Below are 22,151 nucleotides of genomic sequence, written 5' to 3' on the forward strand. Positions count from 1 at the left end.
TTTTGGTCTAAACATACGTTCCCGCATTGTCATTCGCTGAGCTGCCTCCGTAAGTTGCGGTAATTGGCTCTCCGAGTGTTGTGCGTGAAAGTAGACTTACAGACATTTTTTTTTTAGAGTGTGCTAAGGTGTAGCATACTAAAAAAAAAAAGTATAGTTCAAGAAAAAATATTATGCTTCTTCATTCTCATGTGCCTTATAACGCAGACAAAACTTTTTATAATATTTCAGATTTAATAGCTCTTGGTCCGTCTTTTGTTACAGGATTCTGGGCACACTTCTTTACTACAATCTGACGTATTCAAGCATACTGCTAGGGGGAAATCCTTACGTGAGCTTTGCCCTCATGGCAGCAATGGAGTACCCAGTTAGGCTTATTTCTGTGCTATTCATCAACTACATCAGACGACGACCATCTTACGTCATCCTGTACGCATTCTCCGCTCTCTGTTCGGTGGTCATCATATTTCTCCCAAAGCGTAAGTTGTCTTCTGTACTATAAAGATTTTAAAAAGTCATAATTTTTATAATTCATCGCACTCTACGATCGACAAAAGTGAACGCTACGGATGTTTAGGTCTCACCATAAGGCATTAAGGATCCATGAGGTATATCGATCCAACATGCGTAACCGATTTCATTTCAAATCGCACAAGAAAAATAGGTCATGCCTCAAAAACTTTTGAAAACATATATATGCTGGGAAAAGACTTCACTAGGAAGAAACTGAAAACGGTCTTTGTGCCGTATTTTAGGTTTAGGAGTCTGACTTCTTTCAGACCAAAGACAAATTTTGGGGATTTGGGAGATCGTCACAGGTCGCGTATTCGGGAGCTTCTGTAGGCTCAGATACCACCCGAAGAATAAAAAAAAAAAAAACGTTTTACAAGGCTTAGTAAAGTTCAATAGAAGAGCTGATTATTCACACATTGTTTTTTGTTGTTTGCATTTAGTTTTGTAAACAATCCCCCCAAACCTGGCCCCTTTGATAATAATTCACCACGTTTAGATGATGATAAAACTTGTGTTAAAACCAATCTATAAGAACAATACTGTTATATTCAAATAAGGCGATATTGGCGGAAGGCGCCTTTGAATAAAATAGGGAGCTCTAAAAGTAAAACTTTTAAGATCTATTTGATTAAAAAGGCCATTTTAAATTATATTTTGTTTTGTATGATGAGCTCTCGGTACGATCTAAAACGCTCGATAAATATATATGTGGTTCGAACATATAAATTCTTATATTTAAAAATGCTAAATATTCCAAGCTCTACTTTAAGATGCAATGCTTAGTCGTCGTCATTTGTGCACCGATTTATTAAATAGTTCCTGGCACCTTGTCAGAGTACTCGTTGTCTTCGATATAATTCACAAATAAAGTGAGGCTGATGCGGAGGCGGGATATCATGTTTAAAGAGGCCCTGTTTTCTATTTAAACGTCTACCTTTTTTTTGCGGTTTTCACATCTCTTGTTGTTCGTGCAACCCAACGGGCACGCAGAGAGTAACTAAATATCAGTGCGTCATATATTAACCGGACGACGCGGAAGCCTCCTCCACCTACGAGGGCACCCCGTGGTACCGAACGCGCGCGGCATGTGACCACATGGTGACGTTGTCGATCCTGGCCTGCTCCTGCCTTACGGTTGGTTAGAGCCAATAAAAGCATTTTTTAGTCAAAATACAAAAAATAAAAGTAGCGCGAATGGTTGCAAATATGTATGAAAGTAGTTTTTGTTTAGTATTTTAGATAAGAAAAGAAAGAAATGCAGTTCAGAAAGTACGGAAACAAGAAATGACCCGTCGACATACCGACCACCAAGCGGTGGAAAAGCCGCCGCATACTAGAAAGGGGTAGTGGGATCAGGCGCCGACGCGCGCCACAGATTGAGGCGAAGCGGCGAGGGTAGAAAGGTACCGGATGTACGCGGCGGCGCTGCGGTCGTTTGGGCTGGAGGATCCGACCGTTTCTGACCGTTCCAAAGGCCTTCGGCGAGCAGGATTTGCTTGCGGTTTTGCCGCAGTGGCGGTTTGGCAGAGCAAAACGGCTTTTTATCTGCACACTTAAAATTTTTACACCCTTATTCGTGTAAATGGCTCGTCCTCTGGCTAACGCCTTTATTCGTGTAAGGGTGTTAGCCGCCGGAGGTAGTGAAAATCGTGTTAACTGCTAACACCCTAAAAACAATATGGCGGCCAGTATGCGACAGGCGATACGAGCCTGGCGAGCCGTACGCGGCTTCTCGCCGGAGCAAGAGCATACGGCTCGCACGCTCGTTTGGTGTCATCTGTAGGCGCAAAAAACTTTCCAAACATCTCTATGTCCAAGCGCCAACACCGCAAATAATACGAGTAAGGCCGAAACCGCTGGAGACTGAACAGCCGAGACTGTCGCCGAAGTCTCGCTCGGCCTGCTCAATGCCGGTCGCATTTTCATCGCATCAGAAGCGCTCATAAAGAAGGGATAGCTTTACAAAACACCGACAGGCTGGCTTTACTGAACAAAACGCCCACTTGCCGTGGACGACAAGTTGACAACGAATCGCTCCGACACCCTCTGTCGACAGCGGCTAGGAGGTATCGCACTCGCGCTCCGTGTGGCTCTCGATTAACTATTGCCTGTGCTCACCTCTGTTACGTGCGTTATCCACTCATGAACGTTTGTGCGTGAACAGTGGCATTCAGCACCTAGAACACGCGCTGGGGAAGCCGCCTAACCTCCTTTTTTTGCAATCAGGCAGCATAACACGGCGACACAGCTACCAGCGGAACCGAAGAACTCGGAGCGATCAACACGACGGATGGACTAATGGCATCCAGCCCTCTAATAGTTATAGATCACCAACCGCCACACTTTTCAAATTGGGCGGCGACAACCCCCATCTAGCGACGAAAAAAAAAAAGTGAAACATTTTTAAAAAGAAAAAGCAGTTTTTTTTTTTTGCTGCCCGCCGCGCGGTTACATCTACTCACGACATGGACATACACACAACACTGTACATAAAAACGGGGATACATGCACCGATCAATTGCACAACACACAACAAATAGTACATACATCCTACTTATACAAACCAACAAGTGCCCCGAGCGGTATATATGCCCTCCTATTTCGCGCATCGGTTAGCCCAGTGACCACGCTAGTCTTAATCGAGATATGAAAAGATTACGCCAATTTTATTTTTCAATAATATTTTTTCTGCATTTGTCTTAGGTAGGTACACATATCCCTTAATAACTTCTTACAGCATAATGTATTATAATGATACGCGCCTAACTTCTAATAACTCAACGTGAGTGACGAGAAAAAAAAATCGTGTGAATTCTGTCTGGCAACCACACTCGCGGCGTGGTTGCTATGGCGACGGTGTCGGAACGCGCGCCGGCAGCCGTCCAGCCGGTCCAGCTGGTTCGGCCGTTCGGCTACGGCCGAGTGCGCGAGTCCACGGTGAACGCCGCGAACGCAATCGAGAAAACAAAGCGTCGACTACTGAAGCTATACGTAATCGAGTTTCCGCCCGTTCGCTGCCGAATTCTTCGTAGTCTTCTTCCGCCCGTTCGAAAGGGAACAGCCTACCAGTCCGATTACCGCCGTGGCTTCAGGGGCTTCATCTTCGGAGGGAACTGTCAACTGAATTAGTTCCAAAACGCGGGTGCATCAGGCAGCGCAACGTGGCGCGGTCCACGCACAAAGTCGGTAAGTAAACAAAACACTCAATGCCGTTCCATTCTTTTCTTTTTTTTTTTTTAATTTACGGGCGCGCGCGGCGTTTCTGGGTGGCTCAAGGTATGGCAAAGCAACTGGAAAAATCGGCGCCTGATCGACCATGGGGTGAAAATTTCAAGGCGTATCGTATGCAAACGACAGCGTTTGCCGGCGGAAGACTCAATCGTCCGTGGCGAACGCATTTCTAGTATTTTTAAGGATGTTCTAGCTGCAAAAGAAAGGAGCGCCTTAAAATTTCACAAGGTAAAATACACTGCTGAGGAAACGACGCCCCTTTGCGTGCAGGTGCCGATTTTTCCGGCAGAGTTTAGCGCCCTGTGAAATGCAGTGTGCACTTAGGGAGAGTTTTGGCATAATATAATGTTGCTCATTGGAAATAAAAAAAAAAAAAGAAATGCTGGCATCATATGTTTACACACTCTTAGTCATTTTTGGAATCTTAAGTACCCTTTTTGTGGCAGGTATTGGACGCCAGCACATTTTACGTAGGAACGAGGAGTGGAATCCGGCCTATTCCCTTCCACATTAACATCAAATGAGTGCTGTGAAAGCAAAGAAGAAAGTGAGGGTGAAACAGTTCCTGCAGTAGTAAGTGCCAGAAACAAGAAAAGTGCCCCGAAGTGGAAAATATACTCCCTTGAAAAGGATCCAAAAGAAATAGAGGTTATCAGGTATACCGCCAAGCGTCACAGACCTGGACACTCCATTTTAGTTTTTTAAATGCCCATGCCCTGATGAGTTGTTTACAGCGATATTTGAGGGGACCATCCTGTATGAACTCAATGCCACCATGAACACCATTTTCGGGTTCTGGTCACACCTCCACGCAGGATGTCCTGCTTCAGATCAAGGAGGATATCCTTGACAGAATCTCCTGTACGACAACACGGGCGGTCCTGGCCCTGGATATAAAGGGCGCCTTTGACAACGTCAGTCACACGCTGGTGTTCGAAAACTTGGCCTCAACTGGGTGCGGGCCCCGGATGTATGATTATGTGCGGGACTTCCTGAGCAACTGGATGGCCACCATCGGAATCGAGTCCGTCCGCTCAAGCACCATCCCGATACCGAGCAAGGGGAACCGGCAAGGCTCGGTCCTGTCACCCACCTTGTTACCTGGCGATGTGCAAGCCGCCTCTACTGGAACGGATTCCCCGGATGAAGCATACACTCTATGCCACTCTACGTGGACGACCTGACTATTTGGGCTACGTCGGGATCGGACAGCGGGAGGCAAGACTTCCTCGAAGAAGTCATCGAGACGGTGCAGAACCACCTCGAGGCCGGCAACCTCCAGCGCGCCCCCGATAAGTCTCAGCTGTTGCTCCTCTGCGCGGGCAAGCCTATTCCCGAAGAAGAAGAAGGCGGACATCCGCCTCACGTTAAAGGATGGTACCCCCGTGCCGGTGGTGAAGCGGGTTCGGATCCTGGGGCCTTCACCTCCAGCGGGACGGCGGAGCCAAGTACACGGTCGACCGACTCGTCAAGACAACCACGCAAGTCATGCGCATGGTGAGAAGGATAACGAGTCACAGACACGGGCTCGAGGAGTCGGACCTGATCCGGCTGACCCAACCACTCGTCGTGAGCCACATCGCCTGCGCAAATCCGTATCTCAACCTGCTGTCGAGAGGTAAGGGCAAGATGGACGTGATTATTCGCAAGGGGTACTAGCTGGCACTGGGGGTGCCGCCGTACGCGTCGAACGCCAAGCTCCGGCGGCTAAGTGTTAACAACACCTTCCAGGAACTCATCAACATGCACCTAGCCAGTCAGTGGGAGCACCTGGCCCTCACAGTGAGTGGGCGGCATGCCCCGAGCTCGCTCGGCATCCCCATCCCCGCATCGCAATGCGAGGCTATCCAGCTGCTGCTGGCCCTTTGGGACAAGATCCAGGTGGCACCAATCCCATGGAAGCTGAACCCATCTTTGCATCCAGGTCGCTGGATGGCTCCCGGTCCCTTAATTCCGCTTAGTCCCGTCGTGTAGCATAGGGCCCCTGGTAGCAATTGGTTGCTAGCCCAGCATTTAAGCATACTCCAGCCTTTTTGTATGTGAAGCAAAACAATTACTGCAACTGAATACTTCTTACCTGACAATAATCATAGTTTGCACTGCTCAATGCCCTTCTGTTTTATCTAAAATACCGCAAGTAAGTACTCCGAGTACCGGTCGGAGTACTGCGGTGCAGGTGAAGTTTCTACTTCACCTGTTGCCCTTCTGTTTTATCTAAAGTACCGCAACTAAGTACTCCGAGTACCGGTCGGAGCTCTGCAATGCCAGGTGAAGTTTCTGCTTATAAAAAAGTGTCTGCCCAAAAGCTTGCTTCGGTACCACGAGCTGCAACAGGAAGCCTGATGCAGAGGCTTTAAGAGCAAGCTCCATGCTTTGAATGTTGCTAAGCATGCGCGCTTGTGCAGTGCAACTGTCGTTCAGGACGTGCTCATTCTTGGCATTTCAGTTTCACTTGCACTTAAAGGGATGTTGAACCGAAATCTGGATTCCATAAAACACGGCGGCAAAAGCGTGTAACAAGATGCTACAAACACTAAAACATCACTCATACAGCGATATTTCGAATGGATGACCTTATTTAAAAAAAAAAAAAAGGAGGCGCATTTGACAGATTTGTTTGTCTTGTTTCTCCGAGAAGGAGAGGGAACGACCTCGCGTCTTCTCCGCCTCGCCACCTTGAGGGGGCGAAGCAGAGAGAGGAGAAAACGAGATATCTCGACGTCACGCGCCTCATCGGCCTCGTTCAATCTCAACCTCTTTCTCCAAAAATACGGCCGTCCATTCGAGATATCGCCTTGTGACTACGAGTAGTGTTTTAGGGATTGTAGCGTCCCGCCTACGGCTTCTGCATCGTTTTCTGAAATCCAAATTTCGGTTCACCAGCCCTTTAAAGGGAAACGGAGTGTGGCAGCGATGGGATGATTTCTTGTGTCAGCCGGAGTTGCCTACCATTACCACTGTAGGGCAGCAAAGGCTACAGGCATGCAAGAGCGACTTTGCGAAGCGCTTTCGCAGAACAAGAGCTTGCGATAGAGCGTGTACTAGCTTGCACTTGTCGCCTTCGACCGCGCTGTCACCCTGGCAAGCCTTCGGCAACACCTTCAGAATGCCCGCATTCTTCAAGAAAGCCACAATGTTATGAATATACCACAACAATGCCTGGCTTTTATTTTTTCTAAAAAAAGAGCATTTCTGAAACTTTGAAAATGCAGCAGTGCACGCTCATTACCTTCGGTACTGCTTAGAACGTGCTCACTCACGCTCACCTTATCCAGGCTGAAAAGCTTGTGCTCGGACGGGGCGTATTGAACTCTGGTGGTGTCTTTTGACTGAAGTAATATACAAAGTATGAACAGGAGTGATAAAGAAACAACATTTAATGCCGGTCATCTCCACTTCTAAAAAGTATCTCAACGTGAGATTAATTTGACATTTCGTAGTAAGGGTGATGAATTCCAGACAGGGTGACACAAACCGTTTTGATAAAAACGTAAAAACAAAATGTAACTACTCCATACAGGTGTCTAATAGTTTGATGACTAGGAAACAACACGGAGGACTAGAGAAATGTGACGAATATAAACGAATAAAGCTGGTCATGAATTGAAGCATACTTAGGTATGTGAGCCACATAACTTGCAGCTGCCATCTCAAGAAAAACAAACAAAGCCTTTAATGATTTCGAAAATCGGAACAATCCTGGCAGGAGTTTCACAGACTTTGGCGATTGCACTATGTGATCAGCAATCAGGCTACAGGTGTTTTCTTGATTGTATTAATCACCTTGATTGCAACTGGCCGTAGCTGTGAGTAGATTAGAATAAGACAAAGCCTCTCAAGAAGGCAGCTCGTATTGTACGTCTTCTGGCCATGGGCGAAGCCGAAAAGCCAGTAGGCCGCCATGACCACAGTAAAGCCTTCGAAAAGCCAAATGGTTCCCTCCTGTATATAAAAGCAGAATTGATTCAGTCAGAGAATAATAAAGGCCGCACTGATGAGCATGATTTTAAGCATGAAATGCTTTTAGCTCCCGGCCACCAAACTGATGACATATCTTTTCGGGAACTAACGCCAAAAATCACTTCAAAACATCCCAGGTTTCGAAGTTGACTTTTGCGTTGGTTTTCTTATTTGAAACCGGCTTTGAAACCTACTGGGTCTCGAAGTCAGTTTTGGATCAGAAAGGTGTGCACTAGCAGGGTTCAAAATTTGCTGTCAAAATTTTGTTTCCTTGAGACAAGGAAACAAAAAGGAACATACACACCACCGTCTCAAAACCAGCACAGCATACAGCTGTCATTTATTTCCACAAGTCTTCTTCCTTGTCATCCCACACGCTACACATGCTATGGAACCTATTCCTACACACGCTATGAAACCTATTAATTCCGAACTACAGCTTTAAAAAAATTATCCAACATTCAAATTACTTTTTTGTATGCCCTCTCACTACCGAATTCTAAACCAAGAGCGCATCATTCGTTTAAACCGTTTGAAGCAATCGCCTGACGAGGAGCCCGTTGTCGTCACGCTTTGACGGCGCACTTTAGTTCACCTTTCTGCCGCCGTCTTGGGGTGGGACTCAGGCATCGTCCCCGAGCAAATATTACCACAACTGTTTAATTGATTGGTGCGGCACACAAACTTCTGTTCGGGCTGGAACTTGGTCAACAGTGTCTGAGATGAGCCCGACGCCCATTTTAGACGTCAAAGAAAATTTCGAAATTGCTTTTATAATCTCTTTAAGAGTTTGAATGCATGCGTCTGGAATTCGCAAAATTTAGTGGCCGCGATTATGTCCTCTGTGACCGATTTGCAAAAATAAATGGTTTTACAGTAATGATTCAGATTGTGATTTATTGGGAATTAACCAGTGCTGTTAATAACATGCTCTGTATTGTCCGCTCTGCTGGTGTTTTTTCTGCCGTCATTGCATCCACGCAGCTTGAAAGTGCACTGCTTTATGCGACATGTGGCACGCACACACCGTGGCACTCCACTTCATAGCGTGGCATGTGGTGGCAGCAAAAGCCTCTGCCAAAAACATGCTAAGCACAGCATTTGTGGCGGCAGAAAAGATACAAGGCTATTATCTTGTTCCCGAGAGTATAGTATGTTGCAGGGTTAAGACGGTACGGTGAGAGGAAGAAGCTCCGTCTACACTTTTTCCACTTTAGCAGAAAGGATGCTATAGAGAGAAGAAGGAAACCGCCAATCGTGGCAAGCAAACCCTTTTTGGACTGGCAGAAGTGATGGGAGACGCCAGGCAGTGTAAAAAAAGGGGAAGGGGGGGGGGTGGACTGCAAACGTGTTTACCAAGAATAAAAAGGGGGAAGAGTGAAAAGAGGTATTCTTCTGTAGATTCCTTTTTCTCCCGGAGCTGTGAATGTGCCATGGCCAGACTGGGTTCAACTCAATGCCCCAAATCATATTTTAAAAAAAAATTATTGCCGGCAGAGTTTTGCGGACTCCTAAAATGCCTTTACGGAGAGGTTCCACAAACCCTCTTTCCAGAACCGTTGGCCTAGATTGCGGGCATGGGCATCTGCAGTACGTTTTGCAGGAAAAGGAGGGGGAGGGGGGCAAACCTCGTTTTCTTTCAAAGTTATAGGTTTGAAAGCTACACCCCTTCAGAATTATCCCCCCCCCCCCCCTTTTCCGCCACTTTGCTGACGCCCATGATTGTGGGCACCTCATCACTTACAAAATGTTTCCTAGGACCCATGTGTAGAAAGTAGGAGCCACCATTCAAGCCCCTGTCATGACTACAGTGCAGACATATCACAATAGCAGGGAAGAACAATAAATAATAATGGACAGTCTGACCGGAAACAATATTGGTACAGTTTCAGACTCGCCGCTCAGCTTGTCAGCTGAGCCAGGCTAGAAAAACGAAATTGGCAAAGTCAATGAGTTGCGAGTATAAAGATGCAACAACAAAACCCTACTGGAGTTCTTAGAAAATGTTGGGGCCTTCTTGTCAATGGAAAAGGCACTCAGTAATTAAATCCAATACTCTTTCGGATAGTGAGATTGATATCGTGGTAAGGGGGGTGCTTGTCCCAAGCTCTTGTTTTAGCACCAGTGGGTGTCAAGTTACACACAGCCAGAAAACAAATCAGCATAGCCAAACGAAGCAAAGGACAATCGCATCCGTAAAATAGCCGATGTTCCATATTTCAATTAGTTTTTGATCTCACTCTGCGCAGCACACAATTCATAGCAGACGATTGTCCCTTTTTGGCTCTGTTCGCAGATGACTTGCCAGTCTGTTCGTCGTTTTGTTTCTGTCAGAGAATGATACCTACCTAGTAGCAAACAAACTCATTATTATTCCCTCATGTTAGCAGACGATGCGTCTGGTAGCGGTATTTTATAGCGAGTTTGTTTCACACGCACTGGCACCGTTCGAGTTCTCTCCCAGAATGCATCGCACTCGCAGAGTGTTGCACGGAGAACTGGACTCAAACTAATTCGCCAAATGCACCAAGTGCGGAAGACTGATGCTGCCGCCATCTATGTTGTAGAAAGAATACCGACCTCAAACCGAAACTGGCGCCTTGCTGTTCGGAGTGTTGGGTGGGAATGCGAGAGTACAGTCGCTACCAACGTTTATCTACAAACGTTGGTCGCTGCATCCTGTAGTTTATAGTTGCGATGACTTCAAGCAACTCGGCTGTCATAGGGATAGTTACAGACGGCGTAAATTTCTGCAACCAGCTGTCTACAAAGCAGCTGGTTGCGATCTTTCAATTCTCATAACCGTTAACACTGAAGAAAATGGATGATGCTGTCCGAGCAGAAGCTTGATCCATTTGAGTATGGCATTATGCGTGGACCACTGAAAGGGTACACCTTAAAACTAGTCTGCTGGAATACCCAGCAAAACTTTTCGATTTCGATCGTCATTACAGGTGGATCAGATATTAGCTTTGGTGAGGGCGTCAAGAACGAGAGCTTTCTCGAACAAAATATGACGGGGCAAGTTAGCTGAAGTAGGTAAATGTTAAACATGATGATGTTGCCCAAGCCTCGGGTAAAATCACTAAATTTAGCTTTCTCTGACGCTTATTGGGCAGTCAAAGTTTCTGCTGGGGCAGTTTTGTCGACAAATGTTCAATTTTTCACCCGCACACGTTGGTGATAAACATCTCGGGGGCCGCTGATGCATTTGTTCTGAGCATTTCTTTACACACTGGTATATTTCAGCGTTTTTACGGCAACAGAGCGACTTAAAACCTCCAAATAAAGCATGGTTTGTCAACTGCTTCCTTCATGAAATAGGAGACGCTCACAGTTCAAGCTCGCGTTTGATTCCGTTACCCGCGGGACGCAATTTCTATCAGAAAATCTACTTTTTTTCCTTTCAGTTCCGCGACACATCGTAGCAGACAAACTTTCGTCATCTGCTCCAGCACCTTGCCGGCCTACCCCTACAAAAATATGTATGGACGTCCTATGTCCGTACTGTCGCCGTTCTATTACCTCTTTGTCCATCCTATGGATTCCTGTAGACAGTTCTTAGACCGTCTATGTACCATTGGTTTGCCACAGAATGGACACAAAAACGCTATAGAGATCTTCGCGGAAGAAAAAGTTTTTCATTCCTTCCTATTTCCGTTCTATGGTCCCGGTGAGTCTATGGTCGTCCTATTGCCTCTCTATGGTGTGAGCTATATATTGGGGCATTAACCAAGTGATGCCGGGTAGACGTTTTCTTTAGGTGTAGCGAGGTGTCCGAGTTAAAGAGTTGTTAATTAAGTTCCGGATATCAATATGTTACATTGATGTCTAGAGGCATATCCAACCTCAGGGTATACTCGTTTTGGAGATGGAACTGTTTAGTATGTGCCGGAATAATGTTTTTACTTTCTCAGTGGGAGGTAGGTATATGTGGGTCGCTGCGGCCCCCGTAGATATTCGCAACTTTCACAACCCATGGTGGGCGCACTGGTGCCTATCAAAATTGCGGTCATCTGGATGATCGTCGTTACAAAGCGGTATACTAGGCTGGGTCTGCGCGCGACGCGTAAGTAATTGTAGTTTTGCTATATACACGCAGTATCAGAGACTTACTTTATGTTTTTTTTTTTCACGTCAGGAAAGTGTAGGCAAGCCATTTTATTATGATGCCAATCATCCAGGAGCTAGGGAGTGCGATTCTCACACCGCGGTACCACGATCGCTTAAAGTGGCTTTTCTATGGACCCCGTAGGGACTCCGTGCAGACCCTGTATGGCTTCTCTGCAGACTCCATAAGGAGCCCGTGTAGACCCGGTATGGCTTCCCTGTGGACCCTGTATGGCTTCCCTGTGAACCCCTTACGTACTCCCTATAGACCTTGTATGGCTTCTTTGCAGACCCCTAAGGACCCTACACTCTTTAACATGACTTTTACAGAGCACGTTTTTGAGTAAAAACAAATGAAGAAAAGCTCTTTTTGTAGAACCCTTTATTGGAGATCAGTAGAAACTGACAAGAGCGTGATGTTTGCATACACTTTTAGCTTACAGGGTTTTGCGGCACAATTAATTTTTTTTTTACGGCCATGCCTCACCGGCGACTTCAGGTAGCGCGTCCCGACTTGGGTGCGTCCTAACTTCTGTGGCAATTCGCGGCGTGTCCGCCTGGGAGACGGGATTGGCATCCCTGAAACCCCTCTTCTACCGTATATGTTCTGGCGCCAAAGTGGCCGATTAAAGCCAAAGCAGAACAGTCACATGCTGTCGAATATCGATAGTCCCAAACCAACACACGCAGTCGTGCAGTTATCCGAGTGGCCGCTGCGGGTGGAATGGCGGCGTTGGGATCGCAATTAGTTTGGTTTTCGAGTACAGATCGGGTGCCGCTTTTTCAGAGCAAGCTCTTTAGCAGTTTCCCAACTGACTTGCTCTAGAAACGTTGGTCGGTGCGGACCCCATAGCAGACCCCCTGCAGACTGAGTGGTTTCTCTGCGGACCCTGTAGCGACTCCCTGTAGAGCTTGTATGGCTTTTCTGCAGACCCCATGAGGACCCTGTGTAAACCTTGTATGGCCTCCCTGTGGACTCCCTAGGGACCCCTTGTAGACTTCGTGTGGGTTTTCTACAGGCACCCTATAGACACCGTAAAGACCCTGTGTAGACACCCTATAGAGTCCCTATGTACTCTATATGGCGCCTTGCCATAGAGAGGGTATAGGATGACCACACATCATCCATAGAATAGGACGTCCATAGAACGTCCGTTGGCCAATATTCTATAGGGCAGCCATAGGACGACTTCACGGAGGCAACAGAGGTCGTGGTCCGCCTATAGATTCCTTTTGTCCTCCCTATGGACGCTGGTCTATAGAACGTCCTAGAAGTGTCCATACATATTTTTTTAAGGGTAGCCGGAGCGAGGCACGACGGGATTGCATTTTGGCGCAATCTCGATTTTTCTCAGTGCAGCGAGTGCATGCACGCGTGGGGTGTCAGCAATGAAACGAACTCGGAGAGTGCAACCACTCGTGGAGTGCCGGCTGAAACGAACCCGCTCCACGCTGCGAGTGGACACGCGTGGGCACGAGTGCCGTGAAACGAACTCGCTAATACTTCTTCAGTGCAAGCCGGTTGAGACCTCAATGACCAAAATCGGGCTCTCGGTGAGATGGAATGGCAAACTGAGAATGATTTCATGACCAGGGGGGGCCAAACAAATAACAGGTGCATTGTATGGTGAGAGTATTAGCACCGAGAAGTTTGGGTGGCGACCTTTTACAGCGAGCCGGGGTGACGTCATGCTGAGGACAAAATTTACCCCCTCACTCGCCCTACAAAGGCCGAGACGACGTTAGCTGTTGGCATATTACTTTCGTTTTTTTGGTTTTTTTGTGCGCATTTTACGTAGGAAATGTGAATTATTATATGCAGCCTTATTGAGGTATGGTCTGTAGCTGCAGGCGAAACTTCAACCAACATTCCGAGCATGGTTTCCAGGGCAGACAGTGCATGAATCACAGCTGGTATATGAAAAGGAAAAAATGCCACCACACTTGCAGGAGCATTGCAATATATTTACATCTCGCACAATCAACGCTGCTGATGATTTGAATAAATTAAGAGGTTTTTTCAACTTTGTTTCTAAACAAAAACGTCTCAGCGAAAAAGCTGCACTCTGCTCGAGCAACATGTTAAATATATTCTGAACCATGGGGAGAAAATTACCAGTGAGACTGCCCAAAGGCCTTTGACTTAAATGCCATTTGTATGCCCGCAAAGCGGGGTCTGATGTTCTCCAAAAGCACGAGACAAATGGACGGCAGAATTGTCCGATCCGACAGTCCGAACGCCGCTCCGAATTGAGACACACGCACACGCTTCCGACCTTGCAAGCGACACAACGATCCGTTCGGCTCCGCCCAGGAGATCCAACTTCCAAGCACTCCAGCGGACGTCCGTGTTCATAGATCTCTGGTCCCAGATTGATGGTTTAGCTCGCACGAGCGAAGCTAGGAGCTCGTTCTTGTTAGCACGTGCATTCTTTGCCGGGGCCATCTTTCTCGAATGGATCAGCGGGATCCACGCGTCCGGCTTCCCACCGCCCGTCCCGTTTTCTTATTCGTCCCGACAGACCAAGTACGTCATCATGACGTTCGCGCTAGCTGTGCTGTCATTGGCTGGACGCATCCGACAATCCGTCCGCCGTGCGAAACTATCTGGCGCGTTTGACGCATGTCGGATCGCCGATCTGACGCCTGAAGCGACCAAATTTTTCGGATCAGGCAGTAGTACTGTCGGATCGGACGTCGGATCGGATGGATTTTTCGCTCATGTGTCTCGCGCTTAACTCATGAATCTGCAAAGAACAGAATTTCAGTGTCTGAAACACTTACACCGCCGCTTCCACAACCCCTTGCACAACCGCCTTATATCGTGTGGAGGGGGCGGGGGGGTTCATCGACGGAGTTGCCTCCACCGATAGCTTTCCATACTTATAACCCAATTATAAAGGTAAACGTGACAAAAACGGTTGGAAAAGCTATGAAAATTCTGTCGGCATAAGTCTCACCCAGCGCCTTGTACACTGGGTAAACGAAGCCCCGCTTCTCAACGTGCTTACAGCTCACAACGGCCGATGTTGACGGTGCCTTTCCCATCCTTAGTCTGACTGTCCATGCTCTCTTTAATCTTGAAGTTTTCGGGTGGTAGAATATGATACCAGCTTCTTTTTGGAAATTGCATTGCAGCGCTGAACAGTTGGTCAGCATGATCACAAACCTCCGATCGTGAGGAAACGGGCGCAGGGAAGCCAGCCAGATGCCAGAACGCGAAGCAAAGTCCGTCACCAGACGCCACGGTACACCTCACCCAATCAAAACGTGGCGACCGCAGCGACACTTGTGTTTGCTCTGAAGACTAATAGTACGCCGTGCAAGCAATACCATTGATCTCCACGACAATTTGCTGGATCGCGTGTCTCCGCTTGGTCGTTGCAGCTCAGGTGCGGCCACCGGATGGCCACCTTGGGACAAAGATTATCAGTCAACCTTTTGGAGCGTTGCGGAGGCTGGGCGGCAGTAAGCTGAAGACAGGTTTTCTGCTCGTTCGTTGTCATTTACCGAAGAAGTTTGTTAAACCCCGAACGGTGAGAATTGCGTTTGAGAACACGTGGAAATTTTTACGAAAGCTCAGCACCGCATGAAAAAGGGGCAACTCGTCTAATGCAAGTCTTACCGTTCTGGCGGCATGATCAAAGCTTCCTTGGCATGCCAAAGTGCTGCATCTTTGTCTTCGCACGCTTGAATACCGATCAAGAATTAACGCCGTGTAGATTTGTTTCGTGAGTGCAGAGTGCATGAAGATGCATGTGCCTCTGATGCAGCATTTTACTTCACTCTTACGACTGTATTTGTAACTTGCGGCACTTGGAGTCCAGAAACGGGCATGATCCAGTGGCGACAAAGGAGGGGTAGGAGGCCATGGCGACGGCGACAGATTGCACACAACCATATGGACGGGCCACGTTTGACAAACTTCAGATATCGCCGCTTCATACTTTTGCCTTCGAAAACCTACCTTCTTCCACAGCATTGCTCTATTTGTGCTGTCATGTGATCCATTTGAGTAGATTTGGAACATAGCCATGGTTAATACATAATAGTAACCACCGATTTCGTTTCCTGTTGATAGCAACTCGCTGGAACAGCTGGGTGATAGAGAAGACGCCTATGTGCGACATACCTTCAAAGCTCTGCCATGGCATCGATTCTTGATAAGTATCCAAGCATGAAAAGGCACAGAGACACAGCAGTTTGGCAGGCCAAGGAAGCTTTGATCACGCCGCAAGACCGGCGAGACTCGACGTTCGACAAGTTGTGCCTTTTTCTTGTGGTGCCGCGCTGTTGCAAAAAAATTTCATGCGTTTTCAAAGGAAATTCTTATTTTTTACACATTGCGAGCGTTTGGCGCTCCTTTCACTAAACAGAGGGGAGCGCCGCCGGAGACTGACACTCGAGCGTGCTCTTCGTGCTCCGAACATTTCTTGGAGCACAAGTGACTTCTTTGCGCTCCGTGATGTCACGTCCACAAACAAGATGGCTGTGCTATTGTTGAGATTGTTGAAACAAAAGGCGTAGCCGGACAGCTGCTCCTTTTCAGTCCATTAGTGGTTAATCCAGCAGGTAAAAACAATTTGATTTGAAAGCCAAGACAGCAATTAGCATTCCGGAAAAGGTTTGTTCATGTGCCTTGCCTGAGAACAAAGTGATCTATCGAACGAGCGTGCTGATAGCTCGGCGACAGAAAAGTTGCCGAGAAGACAGTGGGACGGCTGCCCTTTTTAAACTGCTTAGTCCAGCTGCAGCGAATGAAGATACTTAGATTGGAAAGCCGAAGCATCAGTTAGCATTGCGGGAAAGGTTTGTTCGTGCATCTCGCCTGAAAACGAATTCATCTATTGAACGGAAGGTTACCGACCGCACAGCGACAGAAAAGTTGTTGAGATGAGAAGACAGTCGGAGCGCTGCCCTTTCTAGGATGCTTTGCCCAGAGAATCAAGATACTTCGAATGGAAAGCCGAAACATCATGTTCATGTCTCGCCTGAAACGAATTGACGTGCTATCTATTGAACGACAGTGTTCCGGTATCGGCATAGCACATCAACAGCTTCCATCGCATTCCGTCTCGCTGCAATACGGAACCACGAAATATCTGGCAAGTGTGAGGGTTTCGTGCGTCGACAAACGGGTTCAAGAATGTTGTCTTTAATTCAAATATAAACAGCTTGCACGGTCAATAAATAGATCAGCCAAGGTGCCTTTCCCCGCACGTGCTCGAAGCGAGTCTTCAAACCTCTCAGAAATACTTAAACGTTCGTAGAAACTTCATAACGTCGCCGTCTCTTTTACTTTGTACCCTGCCGCTCTACACTGGCTTTAATTAATTTACCACCGAAATAATTTTGGCTTCTCCCACCCGTATCCACGGGATGCCAGGTTCGTCATAACCGTGCGGTGGGAAGGAGCTTGTGCGGCTCGTCAATAGATTCGGTGTGTCACGCTCCTGTACGCCATGCGCCGTTTAGTTGCTGTGCCTGGAGTATGAAACTCGGAGTGTCAGAGTAGGAGTAAAGGAGTGTGGACTTAAAGGGGAGCTGCAATCATACTTAAGCGTCTACCTCTTTTGCGGTTTCCACGTCTCTTTGGGTTCGGGCAAGCCAGCGGGCACGGAGAGAATAACTAAATATCAGTGAGTCATATTTTAACCGGACGACGCGGAAACCTCCTCACCTACGAGGGCGACCCGCGCTGCCGAAAGCGCGGAATATGTGACGTCTTTGGTCCTGGGCTTACTACTGGTCAGAGCCGCTAAAAGCTTTTTTTTTTAGTCGATACAAAATATAAGTGTCGCGAACCGTTTCAATTGTTTTAAAAGTAGATTGTGTTCAGTATTTTAGATCAGAAAAGAAACAAATGCAGTTTATAAAGTACGGAAACAAGAAAAGACCCGTCGACAAACCCGCCACCAAGCGGTGAAAAAAACGGCGCATACAGTAAAACCTCGTTATAACAAAGTTGAAGGAGCGGTCGTAATTATTTCGTTATAACCATTAGTTTGTTATAGCCAATATCCATTTCTTCCCACTATTAGCAAGCAAGGGGAATTATGATTGCTTTGTTATATCCATTAGTTTGTTATATCCCGTTTTGTTATAACGAGGTTTTACTGTACTAGAAAGGCGTAGGTAGTGGGATGAGGCTCCGACGAACAATGGGCTTAGAAAGGTCCCGGATGTACGCGGTGGCACTGCGGTCTAATACCGGCTCGAGGATCCGACCGGTTCCGAGCGTTCCCAAGGCTTTCGGCGCGGGCTTGGCTGGCGATTTGACCCTTTGGCAGTATGGCAGCGCGAAGTGGCTCCCGTTCTGAACTGATCTTTACCCCATGTTTGCCGTCGTTTGTGGCCAATGAAGTGTTATGCCGAATTAGTCTTTAATCGCGCGGCAAATGCAATGCGAGCTGCCCTGGCCGCCCGCTTCATACAGCCTAGTCAACACGTGCTTTAGTGGCACCCTCTCGAGCCGTCGACACTGAGTGCGGCAGCCGTGAGCGCTCGATGAGCTCACTACTTCACGGCCACTCAAGCCAGGACCTACGACGTCATGAAGGATGTTATTTTTTGCTTGTTTTTGTAAGTCTAATTTGCCTATAACTTTTAAAGTAAAGAGAAATTTGAGAAAAGAAAAGTTTCTTTAAATTACTACGTCCAGTGCGCTCAGGTTCGGTTTAAATTAAAAACCAGTCAAAAAGTTATTGCAGGGCCACTTTAACGCTCCCAATGACGACAAACAAGGAAAAAGCATGTCTTCAGCACGCTGCCGGCCAGCCTCTGCAACGCTTCAAAAGGTTAATTTTCCGTGTCCCAAGATGGTCATCCGGCAGCCGCAATCCCGGAGCGGGGAAGCGCAATTTAGCAATTGTCGTAGAGATCAGTAAAAAAAGTATGGAATGCATACCCTCCTAGCATCCATCAGGTAAAGATAAGCATTCTGTGCAGTCTATATGCCCATCAATATCAACGCATGTAGCCATTTTCAGGCAGTCGCATCCATTCGAAGATCAATCTGGCCTTCGTCAGGCACCAGCTTTCGCTCTCAGCACACAGCCACTGTTGGTGGGCTTCGAGGCTGCTCGCATCTTCACTCTCCACAGGCGGGCAGCCCCGGTCTGTAAATGTAGAATATGAATATGGCAGGTATTATTTGATAACACTTTATGTTTTGGCCGTGTAAAGAAAATCTGCATTCCATTTTCTAACATATCTGTTATGGAATAACAAGGTCAGGTGGAACGGCTCGAGTTCGCTGACTGAAAGACAGAGGGCTTAGCCTGAACCAATATCCTAGCAGCCTTCGATATTGGTGTGGGGGGAGAGAAGGCTGAACCTCTAAAGATGTCTTTAAATGATTCTCTAATTGCTTAACTCCAAAGTTTCAGGCTGCGGCACTTCAATATTCTGAACTTTTTCCAACATATATTTGCGCTGTCGCTAACCATGTTCCATTTGCCAATTTTTTACACGCCCCTTCTCCTCCAATCAGAACAGCACGAGAATCCGCCGTGAACAGACTTGGCATCATCGTGTGTCATATATCCCCGATGATTGCCTTCCCCACTAAGATGCATTAAAGCCAAGGCTCGAGCACAAGCTCATAGCATCGCTAGATGGTCGCACTGCACGAACCCTCGTGCAGCTTGAGTATCTACTAGTAGTGGTAAAAGCGAGCGAGTGGAAAATGAATACTTAAAATCGGAAAAATAAAGCGCGAGGGACAAGCACACGACAACCACGTAAAGCCTGGTTCAAACAGTTGCGTTTGACCGCGTTGCGGCTGCGAGAAACCAGGACATCCCTGCTGCTTATATCGCGTGCCAATATGATTCTTTGAATTGGAATCCACGCTTCATACGAAGCACAGATGTGCCGGTGACTCGTTTTCGGTTCTAAACGCAACGCAGACAAACACACTCAAACGCAAGTGTCGGAACCGACCTTTACGGTACAGGCTCACAGTAAAGCTGTGAGCCCGAACCGTCTCGCACGTCTAGCCTTCGCTTTAGTACATCTCAGGATGAGACGGAATGTATCATAATAGAACCGATGTGGTCTCACCATTCTCAGCAGAAGTGCGTGAGTAACCGATGCTATTTTCGTAGTCGCTTGCACGTAAACAACCAAGGAGCTTGTACGCCGGCATTCATCTGGCTTGAAAACAACTTGAGCGTTGGCTTGGCTTGGATGTCAGCTGCCCATTGTGCTTACTAGAACTTCACGAAATCCTGTAAATTGAGCAGGCTGCTTCTTGACTTCTGCTGTCGGCGCGTATGTCTGCAATTCGGCGGTTTCCGAGTTCGACGACTCGGAAATCATGGGTGTACCACCGCAACACCCTCTTAACACGATTTCGGTAGCCGTAGGGTGTAAAAAGGATGTACGAAGGGTGTAGGCCTTTCCGTACACCCTTGAATATTCAAAACTCATGTAAAAATGGTGTAGGAAGGGTGTGAGCTCGGAAAAACACCCTTTTAACACGAACATGGGTGTTAAAATTTTTAGTGTGTGGACTGATCTTTACCCGGTACTTGCTGTTCTTTGTGGCCAAAGAAGTGTCATCCCGAATTAGTGTTTAGACGCGCAGCAAATGCAGTGCGAGAGGCACTGGCCGCTCGCTTCATCCAGTTTATCCAGCACATGCTTTAGTGGCGTCCTCTCGAGCCGTCAACGCGGAGTGCGGCAGCCGTGAGGGCTCGCTGAGCTCACTACCCTTCCTCTAGTTCACGGCCACCAAAACCAGGACCAGGGACGTCATGAAGGAGGTTATTTCTTGCTTTATTTCGTAATTCTAATTGGCCTATAACTTTTAAAATAAAGCGTAATTCGATGAAAGGAAAGTTTCACTCAGTTACTACGTTCAGTGCGCTCAGGTACGGTTCAAATAAAATGCTAGTCAAAGGGTCGTTGCTGGGACCCTTTAAGAGCCAATCTTTAAACCATTTTAACGTCGCTTTGTGTTCACAATATACGTTCGTGTGAACATGCGCTAATAAATATTTTATGCAATTGTACCTAGGGTGCTCTCCGAACTTAGCGCCGCAAATCTGTTGCCAAGATATTTATATATTGCCGGCTACTCGAAGTTAATCCAGTTACTGCAGTAGCTGGATAGTCTTCGCCGCGCTAGATTGTGATATGGGATCCAAACGACACCTCTTATGTGGGCCGGTAAGTCCACCAATAGTACAAAACGTGCCGAAAAGAGACCATCTCATTACTGCGTTAGGTTTGGCGAACATTGTAATTCATCATGGTCAATATAATACTTTTTTTTTAAAGAAACGAAGATAGGAAGTGTGATGTATCTACCCGCAAACAGCCGACGGGCAAATCTGCGAGCGCTGCGCACGAGCCCGTGCTTTTGTCTTAAGAGCGGGCTGCGCTCTCGTGATCATAAAAAGGGCCCCGACCGTTTTGGATGCTTCGAATGGCTGTCTCGTCATTAACATAGCTAAGGTTATTTTACAAGAACGTTTAAACCAGCCCAACTTCTCAAATCCCAGAATCCGTCTTTGGTCATATAAGAATAAACAAATAAATAAAAAAATAAACTAAAATATGACGAAGAAACGGTTTTCAGTTTCTTTGTAGTTTAAGAAGTTGCCCAGCATAAATAAATTTTCGCAACGTTGTCAGATGTGCCTTTTTTCCTCGCAAGATGTTTTTAGTAACCTTTATTCCGGTAACATTGGTCTGGATATATCAACATATATCATGGCACCAAGTATGTTTCTCGTACAATAAATCATCCAAAAGAAAAAAAAAAGATTTTTTTGTGCGAAAATTGGCGCCTCAAAAAGGTATTTTTTTCGCCAAACAAACTATGATTAGAACTTGCTGCATACTGTAAAATGATTGTTTTAAGAAAAATATGTTATTGTAGTGCGTTTGGAATGTCTTCTTTTGAGTGCTTATGTTCTTCCATCTCATCGTTTTTATTTTCTGTTGTTTTTCTTTGGACTTTTGCCAATTTCTCGGTCCCCCTTATTGTGATGTTCACTGGGCGATGCAGGTACAAATAAATAAATATCCACAATATCCGCAATATTCCGGGATTCTCCTGCCGACTTTACAGCCCGATGGGACCAAGACCAAGTAAACTGTTTGAAATATGCCACGCCATCATACTCATCACGTCTCTATACGTGTTCAATCATCGCTAAACCAATCGTGCATTAGGAAGGCCCAGTGATTATGTGTTCGTGCCTTCGGCTGTGTTCTGACATGTAATGAAACGAAGTATAGTCAGCGTACAGCGGAGGTCTTTGCTGTTTGTGTTGTGCTCTGAAAAGTATCTAGACAAGATTGTAACCATTTTCGAAATATCAAAT

The 22,151-nt window shown here is 46.8% G+C and overlaps 1 protein-coding gene across 1 annotated transcript in view; it reads left to right on the forward strand.

Moving 5' to 3' along the window:
• LOC8043922 (organic cation transporter protein) overlaps window positions 1-22,151 on the forward strand; it is a 55,149-nt gene that overhangs the window by 24,197 nt on the left and 8,801 nt on the right. The window contains exon 8 of the mRNA XM_040222152.3: window positions 265-479. Within this exon, the coding sequence (XP_040078086.3) occupies window positions 265-479 (215 nt within the window). The remainder of the gene's footprint in view (window positions 1-264; window positions 480-22,151) is intronic.

Source organism: Ixodes scapularis, unplaced genomic scaffold, assembly GCF_016920785.2.
Source record: "Ixodes scapularis isolate PalLabHiFi unplaced genomic scaffold, ASM1692078v2 PGA_scaffold3__209_contigs__length_174095766, whole genome shotgun sequence".
Classification (NCBI taxonomy): Eukaryota; Metazoa; Arthropoda; class Arachnida; order Ixodida; family Ixodidae; genus Ixodes; species Ixodes scapularis.